A 9,298-nucleotide genomic window follows, 5' to 3' on the forward strand; every position below is an offset into this window, starting at 1 on the left:
GTTGTTTAGCCCTGAGTCAGGCTCTTGCAGAGGCCAGAGCCACTGAAGACATAAAGCATTTGGAGGAGGAAGGTAACTCATTATTTTTCATCTCTTCCCCAGGCAAGTGGACCTGAGCACTAAGAATGTCTTTGGGCAGCCCCGATTGCGAGCCTCCCTACGTGACCTCCGCTCCCCACGCAAGACCTACAAATCTACCATTGAGGATGATTTAAAGAAGCTGATCATCATGGACAGCACTACTGCTGAGCAGGAGAGAGATTTGGTGAGCTGGGGCAGAGGGACACAGAAAGGGATGAGCTGCATTTCTTGTCCTGATCCTTTTCTCCTGTTTGGTTCTTGGACAGCTGCCCATCAACATGTTGCTAAAGTCATCAGTGCTCTGCTCAATCTTGGAGTAATGGGGGGGGGGGTTAATTGTACAAATACAGAGACAGAGTAGGGCTTGACTTTGAAGCCTTGGGGTTGTGTGGGCCCTTGGCAACAGAGCCCCAGTGTCTCGTGAAATTTTAGGCCTTTGTCTTGTTAATTTCCTCTTCTTGCCGGGTCAGTTTTTCTTTCCCGTATTTCTCTTTGTCTCAGTTTTATCCTGTTGAGGCTAACGCAGCTGGATGCCTTTCCCCCTTGCTCTTCTAAATGGAGCCGTGTGGCTTGTGCACTGCTCTTCTCCCCCAGGACATCAAGGCAGGCTTCCAAAGCATCTTTGGAGCGGGGATTTGAAGAATACTCACAAGTATGCTGGTTGTCAGCAAGAAAGATTGTCTTGGCACATCAAGAAATCCTATCAAGAAAGTGATCAACACCCTCGAGATTTTTATCTCATTTCAGGCCTTTTCTATGAGATTCATTTTGCGAACCAAAAAAAAGTATTCCTACCTATCTTCTGCCCACCACTTAAGAATATGAGAGAGGTCCAGGCTCAGCAGAGCTTTGGTCCAGACCTACTGAGGCCCGTTCTGATGCTCTCGTGTCTTCCCCCCCCCCCCAGTCCCCGCAGAAGACACTCCAGCGGACCCTCTCAGATGAGAGCTTATGCAGCGGCCGGCGTGATGCTACCTATGCCAACGCCTACTGCTTTGAGCAACCCCTCCCCAGTGATGTCCTCTTCACCAGCACCTATCCCTCCAGCACCCTCCCCATGCGGAAGCAGCAACAGCAGCAATCTCCCAGCAATGGAAACCTCTCTGAGAAGAAGTGTGAGTTCTTGGGCAGGGGAAGGATGGAGAGAACAGTGAGTTCATGTTGCTTTATGTGCTTCATGCTGGGGCAGTTGGAAGCTCAGCTTGCTTTTGCTCTCTGAGCAAAACCAGCAGTGGGGATGAGGAGAAGCAGCCTTCATGCTCCTTCCCTGGTTCTAAACCACATGAAGAGAGGTTACCCACTCACTCTGCCCTCTGGCCATACAAGCTTTCTCACAAGATATGTGGTATTTCCTTCCTCTGTAGCCACCATCTCAGCCTCTGAGCTCTCCCTGAACGATGTGCGGGACAAATCTTTGCGGCGCATTGATCCTGGCCTGATGCCACTGCCGGACACAGCCACTGGCTTGGAGTGGTCAAGCTTGGTTAGCGCTGCAAAGGCCTACGAAGGTAGGGAAGGTAAAGCTGGAGTTTGACAGGGCTGGAGGGACATGCAGGCTGTTGGTTGTCTTCTCTCTGTTTGGACCTAACCACTAGGCTTGTTGTTGTTGTTGAAAAGGAATTTCATTCTCAGAAACCCCCCTCCCCCCAATCCCCAATGGTTGGTCCATTCCAAAGCCAGCTATTGGAATGTCTAGCAAAGCTATCTTGTTGTGTAAGCAGGAAGGGTTGTCTTAACTGAAGCATCATGGGTGTCACTTCTAACCAGGCAAGCTTCTACTTGGTAATGATGGTAATAAAGAGATTTTTGCAGATGCGTGTAAAGAGGCACCGTGTGCATGTTTCCATATTTGTAGAATCAGGATGAAGAAAAGCCAGTTTTTAAAGACATTGGATGCCGCCCTCTCAGGGATGCTTTAGTTATGGATTCACATCAAGGCAGAGGGTTGGACTGATCTCTACAATTCTGTGATTCTGAATATCTGTATTCTTCATAATCCATTCAGTCCATAAATTCAGACTTCTCCCGTTGCAGTGGAATAATTATGGGGGGTGCACTTTTTTTAAAATTGAGCCTTGTGGCAGAGAAGCTTCCTTTCTCTTCCAAGGTTCATCTTTCTCAGAAGATTCTCCCATTCTCCCACCTTTCTCCTGGGCCCAGAGGGGGAAAGGACGAGATTAGCTAAGCTTAGCTGGGTCAGCCTGTCAAATCTTATCTGTTTCTGAGAGTCTCCTGGTGTGGTCCCATCGTGCCTTTTCCATGGCTGTGTATTGTCCACTGCACATGAGATCCCAAATGAAGCACCCTCTGATTCTATCTCCCTCATAAGGCAGGTTAAAATGGGACACAAATGTCTATGCTCCATTTCCTCTGAAGCCAGAAGCATTGTAGAGCAAGCCTTTCCCCTCTTTGCCCAGCAAGCTAGTGGTCTTAAATGTAATTTTCTGCCTGAGGCAGCCACTGTGACCTGGTTTTTCCCAGCTTGAACCAGTCTTGCTTTTCTCTGCCTCTCCCCAGCTTGCCTCCTCGAACTGAGGCGCACTATGCATCTCATTGCTCTCCTCCTGGGAGAGGCCTCTGACTGCTTCTGCTGCTGCTTAAAGTAGGGCAGGCAGGCAGGGAGTGAGGTGAACGCATGTCAGGGCAAGGCTGGCTCCCGGCAGGGATCTCCCTTGGTGCGGATTAACCGCCTTCCTGGCAGGCAGTCAGGCAGTCTCGGGCATCTGTTCAGGCCTGCCATCTGCGTCAGACTTGCCCCGCCTTCCCCGTGCAAACGCTCCCTGGCTAGTAAGCAGGAGGAGGCTGGCACTTGGGTGCTCGAAAAGCAAGAGAACGGGTACTCCATCGTGCACTCAGTCCACCCAGGTCGTCCGATCTACCCACCTGCCCATACACCTGGGACTCCAACAGGAAGGTAGGCAAAGTCTTATGGGATTCCATCCTGTTTTGGGTACCATGGCAACTACCCAGGGCTCGCTCATGAGCCTTTTGGAAAAGGAGAGGAGATACTCCTCACTTTGACAAACCAGGGAGGTATGTTGGTGGGTTGTGAGACAGTCCCCCAGCCTCAGTGGCTGTGAGTGGTACCTGTCCCTTCTCTTGTTCTTCAGGACCCTTCTATCTCATTGTTTGCCATCCCCTTAAAACACAGAAGGCAGCAAAGCCTAGCCCCTTGTGGGTCTTCATAATAATAATTTTGCGTTTGGCTCACTTCCTACATAGAAAGTAGAAGCAAAGAGGGTGCTGGGAACTGGTTCCAAGGTCTAGAGGTGTTGGCCTTCATCGCTGTGGACTGTGGCAGAATGGGGTTGGTTAGACAGAGCAGTGGGTCAAGCCAGATTGAATTTCCAGAGTCCTAAAATCCCAGATCTAGTGAGGGCTGCTGTTGCTTGGCATCCTGGGTACTGAGCAAGACAGAGAAATTGAACTGGTCTGGCAGGCTGTACAGTATACAAGGCAGGCTGAGGCCATAGTGGAGCTAAGGCTGATCAGGAATTATGAGGATTGAGCATGGCTCAGGGAGTCTTCTCAGAACTTCCTGCTTTGATGCTTTCCTTTGAATAACTCTTTGGATCCTTCCAGCATTGACACACACTCCTACAAAGAAACCTATCAATATTTACCATTAGAGTTTCTGGCGAGAAGTTTCAACATTTCTCCTTCGGCTGCAAGTTTGTACTTCTTCACCATTTGCATTCTTATAGTCAGGCTTTCACTTCTATTTCTATTGTGTGTTTTGAAGTTCACTATGTGGACATGTGTATGACAGAAAGAGAAATATTTCAAAGCTTCCTTTGATTTGATCTGATTTGATTTGGGGAGGGAAGGGAAATCATGTGGTCAGTTCATCATAGGGATAGAGTAGAAACAGCCAGGTGACAGCTACAGGAAGAGGACAAAAGTGAGGGATCAGGCAAGGTACTGCAGAAGAGAAGGGGCTTGATGAAAGGGAAGGTGTGGGGCAGGAGATAAGAGACAGAATTGTCACATACTAATGGTTCTAGTAGTAGCTCTGTTGTGGACAACACTGCAGCAGTGAGACTTGAGTTCACCCTGACCCGGAAAAATAAATAGAAAGATAAGAAAAGAAAAGAAAAAAGATTCAGTGTTCCTCCTTTCCAACCCTTGCCAGATTTGGCATGTTCCACATGTTTGAAACCATAGTTCTACTGTGGTGCCAGCTGGGCCCTGCCCACACTGTGACTTTTCAGTCTCTGTTTGGATTGTCATTTTGCACTAGTGCCTCTGCCAATTTTCTTTTCATTTCCATGAATGATTTTCTTGCCTTAGCTATTGCAATGGGGAGGGGAGTCAGGAATGGGGGCTGACCTGCAATCTAGAATGCCCCTGGGAGTGCCAGTCGCCAGATTTCCTGGAGTGTTTTTTTCCCCCCTTAATTCTTTTGCTGTCTTCTTACCCTAGCTTATAAGTAGATTACCTCCTTCTGGAGCACTGGCATTTCTCCATGTGGTGCATCCTTTCCTAGTCTGCCAGGCCCAGTGGCTGCCCTCGCAGTGGCAAGGGCAGCCCCACCCTCAACTATACAGAGATTGTGACTCACTGCTCAGCTGGCCGGGGCATTTGGGAGGAGCCAGAAGTGACTCACTGTCCTGGCTGTTTTGCCAGCTGTGCCGGTTGGGATGAGAGGGAGGGAGAAAGAGAGAGAAAGAAAGACCAATTGGGGGTGGGAACGGCTCTGTGGCTCTTTAGGGGAATGAATCTGCCACTGCAAACACAGTCCTCTTGCCTCCTCTTCTCTCCAGTGCAAAGAGCTGTTTCCCTCTTCTCCCTCAATGATGCTGTGTTGAGCCCTGACGTGCCATCCGCCCACAGCCCCATCCTTGGGCACCTGAGCCTGGAGAGGCAGCCAACACCACGCACGACACCCACCATGAGGTAAGGAAGGCTATCTGGGGTTCCTCTAGAGAACTGTGGCAGCTTTTGGACACCTTGTAGGAAGACAAGCTGCCATTTTATATACGGCTTTTTACAATTAGTGGCCGGCATCTTTTCAGTGACTTAAAACTAAGTCCCTTTTTGGATGGGACATAGAGGGCTATTCTCTTGCTATCATACTCAGCCCAAACCCCTCCCATGCCAGGAAGCTGTCAAGCCCTGGGACAGAAACATAACAGTAGCTATGTCTGACTCCATGTTAGCTGAAGTTTGTGGAGTAGGTGTGCAAAGTGTCAAGGAGAGGATACCCTTTGTGCTTGTACCCCAGCACTCCTGTGCCTGCTGTTCACAGGTCTGTTTCTGGATGTTTTATAGTAGTGAGACAAGGCTGGGGAGGTGGGATAACAAAGCCGGGTTCTTGTTTTACAGGACATTTCTCCAGTTTTCATCTAGAACATAGATCTCCTGTGTTTGAAAGGTTTTGCTGTTTCTTCCTCTGTCTGAAGCTTCTTTCAGTCAGAAGCTTCTTTCAGTTTTATGTAAGGAGTTGCTGAAGGCTTCAGTATGTTCAGTGGACAAAGAGCTGTGGTTGGCTTCCCCATTAAAGCATTAGGAGCCTCCTGGGGCATGTGGCTCTTCCTTCAGAGCAAGCCATATGTCAGTACCAATAAGCATAGCATATCGGGCTGCTACGCTTAGCTCTTTGCCACCGAAAGACTCCCTTCTTCTAGTCAAACAGTCTTCCTAGACTCAAGAGTGGTAAAAGTAGTTTCTGGTCTTTCCTCCCTCCCTTTCTCTACAGTGAGGAACCATCAGTAGATCTGACTGGCAAAGTCTATCAGCTGGAGGCCATGCTGAAACAGCTCCACACCGACTTGCAAAAGGTAAAAGGCCACAGCTGGGACTTCGATTGCCTTTGCCCAGTGGATTCACCTGATCAAGGGGAAGGAAGGGGAGAAAAATTTAGCATATGTAACTTCTGTCAGGGCAGCAAAGGGGTGAAAAAGCTAAGTACATTCAGCCATGAGGAAGGAAGAATTCTGGGGGGGAGAGATAGTAGACTCCTGAGGGGCTGCCATACAAAAGACAAAGCAGACTTGTCTTTTGTTGCTCTAGAGGGCAGGATTAGAACTAACAAGGTGGAAATGACAGGAGAAAAGATCTCAGCTGAATATTAGGAGAAAGTTCCTGATGGTGAGAACTGCTCAGCAGGGGAATGGCCTGTCTCAGGAGCAGGTGTGTTCATCTTTATTGGAGGTGTTTAAGCAGAAGGTCCCCAGCCATCTGTCCATGGATACGATAGTTGCACTCCCCATCCATCCACCTTCCTTCCTTCCCTCATTTTATTTATACCCTGCCTTTCTCCCAAGAGGCACAAAATTACAATACAAAACAGATTGAAAACTATATCACCATAAAAACCCTTCTGTTATCAATCACTTTCTGAGATAGAAAAGTCTTAACCTGCTGCTGAAAATACAGCAAGGAAGAAACCATCCTAACTTGTCTAGGGAAGGGGTTCCAAAGTATGAGAGCAATCACAGAGAAGGCCCTCTCCTGTTTTCCCACTTAATGTGCTAATAAAAACACTGGAATAGAGACGGGTGTCTCCCCTGAGGATCTTAAGCTCAGGGAGGCTCATATGTGAAGATGCGGCCCTTTAGATCATGGAGCAAGAGCTTGGAGTAAGTCCTTTCCAACTCAATAGCAGCTTCATTTATATACCACTTCATACTGTACTAAGCAGTCTCTAAGCAGTTTACAACTGTAAGCTAATTGCCCCCAACAAGCGATCTCAGAAGGATGCAAGCCTGAGTCAAACTTGAGCCCTGGCTAGTATTGAACTTGCAGCCTTATGCTTTTGAGTGAGTGGCTGCAGTACAGGCATTTAACAACTGCGCCACCAGGGCTCTGCTCTCCATATCTGTGGATTCAACTATCCACAGCTTGAAAATATTGCAAAACTATATAAATTTTGAAAAGCAAACCTTTATTTTGCTATTTTATATAAAGGGCACCATTTTATTATGCACTATATATAATGGGAATTGTACATCCATGGATTTTGGTATACACAGAAGGTTCTGGAACAAAATCCCAGCTGATACCAAGGGCCCACTGTAATTCAATGTTGGAATAAGCTACCCTTCTGGGATGTTCACCTCACTGAAAACTGCCTAATCTAGTTTTGTATAGGTATAGGATAAAGGGCAGAAGAACCCTTGGAGCTGGAAAATGGGGGGAATGAGCCAGAAGTACTGGGTCCCTTTCTCATCTGAGGCTGTGGTCAGACCAAATTTCATTTCCCAACCTGAGGTTTCCTATTGGTGGCCCTGATTTTCTGCTCTCTGAAGGGCAGCTGGCTTTCCACTGCCTCCTTCAAATATCTACCAATAAACTTCTGTATTCCTTCCCTCCTTCCCAACTACAGGAAAAGCAGGACAAAGTGGTGCTCCAGGCAGAAGTGGCCAACCTCCGGCAAAACAACCAGCGCCTGCAGGAGGAGTCGCAGACGGCCAATGAGCAGCTACGCAAGTTTGCTGAGATCTTCTCCAACGCCGTGGAGAAGAAGGAGCTGTGAGCACGCCCCTGCTCCCCCTCCCCAGGGCACACAGGGTGGGGAGGGGTGGGCTGTTGCAGCTGGTTTAGGAAAGGACTGTGGTGGCAGCTGGGTGTGGACTCTTCCCTGGAGCAAACGCACCACTTTCTCTCCTGGAGAAAGGCTTTCCTTCCCATACAGAGCGTGGCCTCGAGCATCTTCTATCCTCTCCCACCCCTCACCTCCCCTTAACCAGCTCCCTTCCTGCTCCCTCCTGCATGGACCATGACCTCAAGCATTATGCCACTCTTGTGAGTAGAGTGGATATTGGGGTGGAGGGGTGGGGAGCAAAACTAGTGTTCAGAGTCAAGCACACCTTGCCAACGATGCCTGTAGAGTGACGATGGCACTCCAGCAGCGGGACACCCAGGTTGCCTGGAGAGCTGCAAGCTGGCATCATGATGACACTCAGGTGGCACTGCCAGAAGCAGCGCTGTGGACCAGGCCATTCCTGTTGGGCCATGCTTATCCTTGCAAGTGACCACCAGGGGGCGCCTTGGTGTTCCAGCAGACTGGATCTATGTCGGGTGTAAAGCCGAGAGTCTATCAGAGCACTTTCTCACAACTAAATTATTTTCTAGAGAATGCAAGGTTGGGAATGGCTCAGGAAATTTTAAAATAAAATAAAGTTTAAATGTATATGTTCTTTATAAAACACTATATTTGTATAAATGGTACTGTTTGTAATTTTTTTTCCCCCAATGAGATTTCTGTGCATGCACCTCAGTTCAGCACACCGGATTTGTCCCCTGCTGCAGCAGAGATGCAAAACCCAGGCTTGGAACTGGAGAGGAGAGATGTGTGCCCTCCTTGACCAACCTGGACTGAGCGGAATGCATTGGCCCCATTGGGGTTGGCCCCAGCAGATGATGGCCACAGGCTGTGCTGGCTTCTGCCTCATGGTAGTTGTTCTCCCTACACTTTTGCCTCACAAGTCTGCCTGCTTTGTTCACTGGCCTTCAACACCTCTTGCTGCTTCTGGGGAAGCTGGCAATGCCATGCTGACCAGGTTGGAGAATGGGACAGGCAGCTTTCACCCTTTCTGCTTGGTGCCTGAGAGCCCTCTTCATGCCATCTCTATTTTGTGTGAGTGCTCCAGATGAGCCCCACTCTTGCTTCAAGCCATGTTTTTCCATCTCTGCTGGGCAGGGACAAATGCGCCACCCACAGGGGCACACCAAGGGCACTGATGTACCCATGTGCAGCCCTTCTGCAATAAGGCAGCGGCTGCTTCTTCTGGTCTGGTATGTAGTGAATTTGTGACTTATGTTTGGTTTTTTTTTCCTGTTGTGTGTTAAAGCATGTTGTTTGTAGCTGGCAACACAATCCTGCCTGGGGATGAGAGGGATGTGTGTGTGGCAGATTTGTGGGGCCTTGAGCCTTGCCGGGGGCAAAAAGGCAGCTTTCATTCAGTTAAATGAAAAGAACAAAAAGAAAAGTCCCTTCTATAGATGCAGCTCAAGTGCCCTAAAAATGCTGTGGGTTGGTTGAGAGGAAAGGGAATGTCTGCAAACAGCAGAAACAGGAAAGCTAGGGAACTGGGGGTTCAGCTTGGCTCACAGAGAATTCTTGACGCGAAGTCGTAAAACCAGCGTCTGAACTATGCAAAACCCCAGACACTGGGACCACTTCCTAGCTATAGAGGGCTGTCTTCCTCTCCTGCCCTCTCTTTGGCCCTTTCTGTGGGTCTACCAGCCATGTGAACTGCTGCAAGGGAAAATT

General features: G+C 48.8%; 1 protein-coding gene across 1 annotated transcript in view; it reads left to right on the forward strand.

Moving 5' to 3' along the window:
* SIPA1L3 (signal induced proliferation associated 1 like 3) overlaps positions 1-7,701 on the forward strand; it is a 75,675-nt gene extending 67,974 nt beyond the window's left edge. Inside the window, 6 exon segments of the mRNA XM_042439491.1 lie at positions 103-265; positions 989-1,196; positions 1,446-1,589; positions 4,845-4,977; positions 5,780-5,861; positions 7,409-7,701. Coding sequence (XP_042295425.1) covers positions 103-265; positions 989-1,196; positions 1,446-1,589; positions 4,845-4,977; positions 5,780-5,861; positions 7,409-7,558 — 880 coding nt within the window. The 3' untranslated portion in view covers positions 7,559-7,701.
* Positions 7,702-9,298: the final 1,597 nt, after the last annotated feature.

The sequence above is a fragment of the Sceloporus undulatus genome, chromosome 9 (assembly GCF_019175285.1).
Source record: "Sceloporus undulatus isolate JIND9_A2432 ecotype Alabama chromosome 9, SceUnd_v1.1, whole genome shotgun sequence".
Lineage (NCBI taxonomy): Eukaryota > Metazoa > Chordata > Lepidosauria > Squamata > Phrynosomatidae > Sceloporus > Sceloporus undulatus.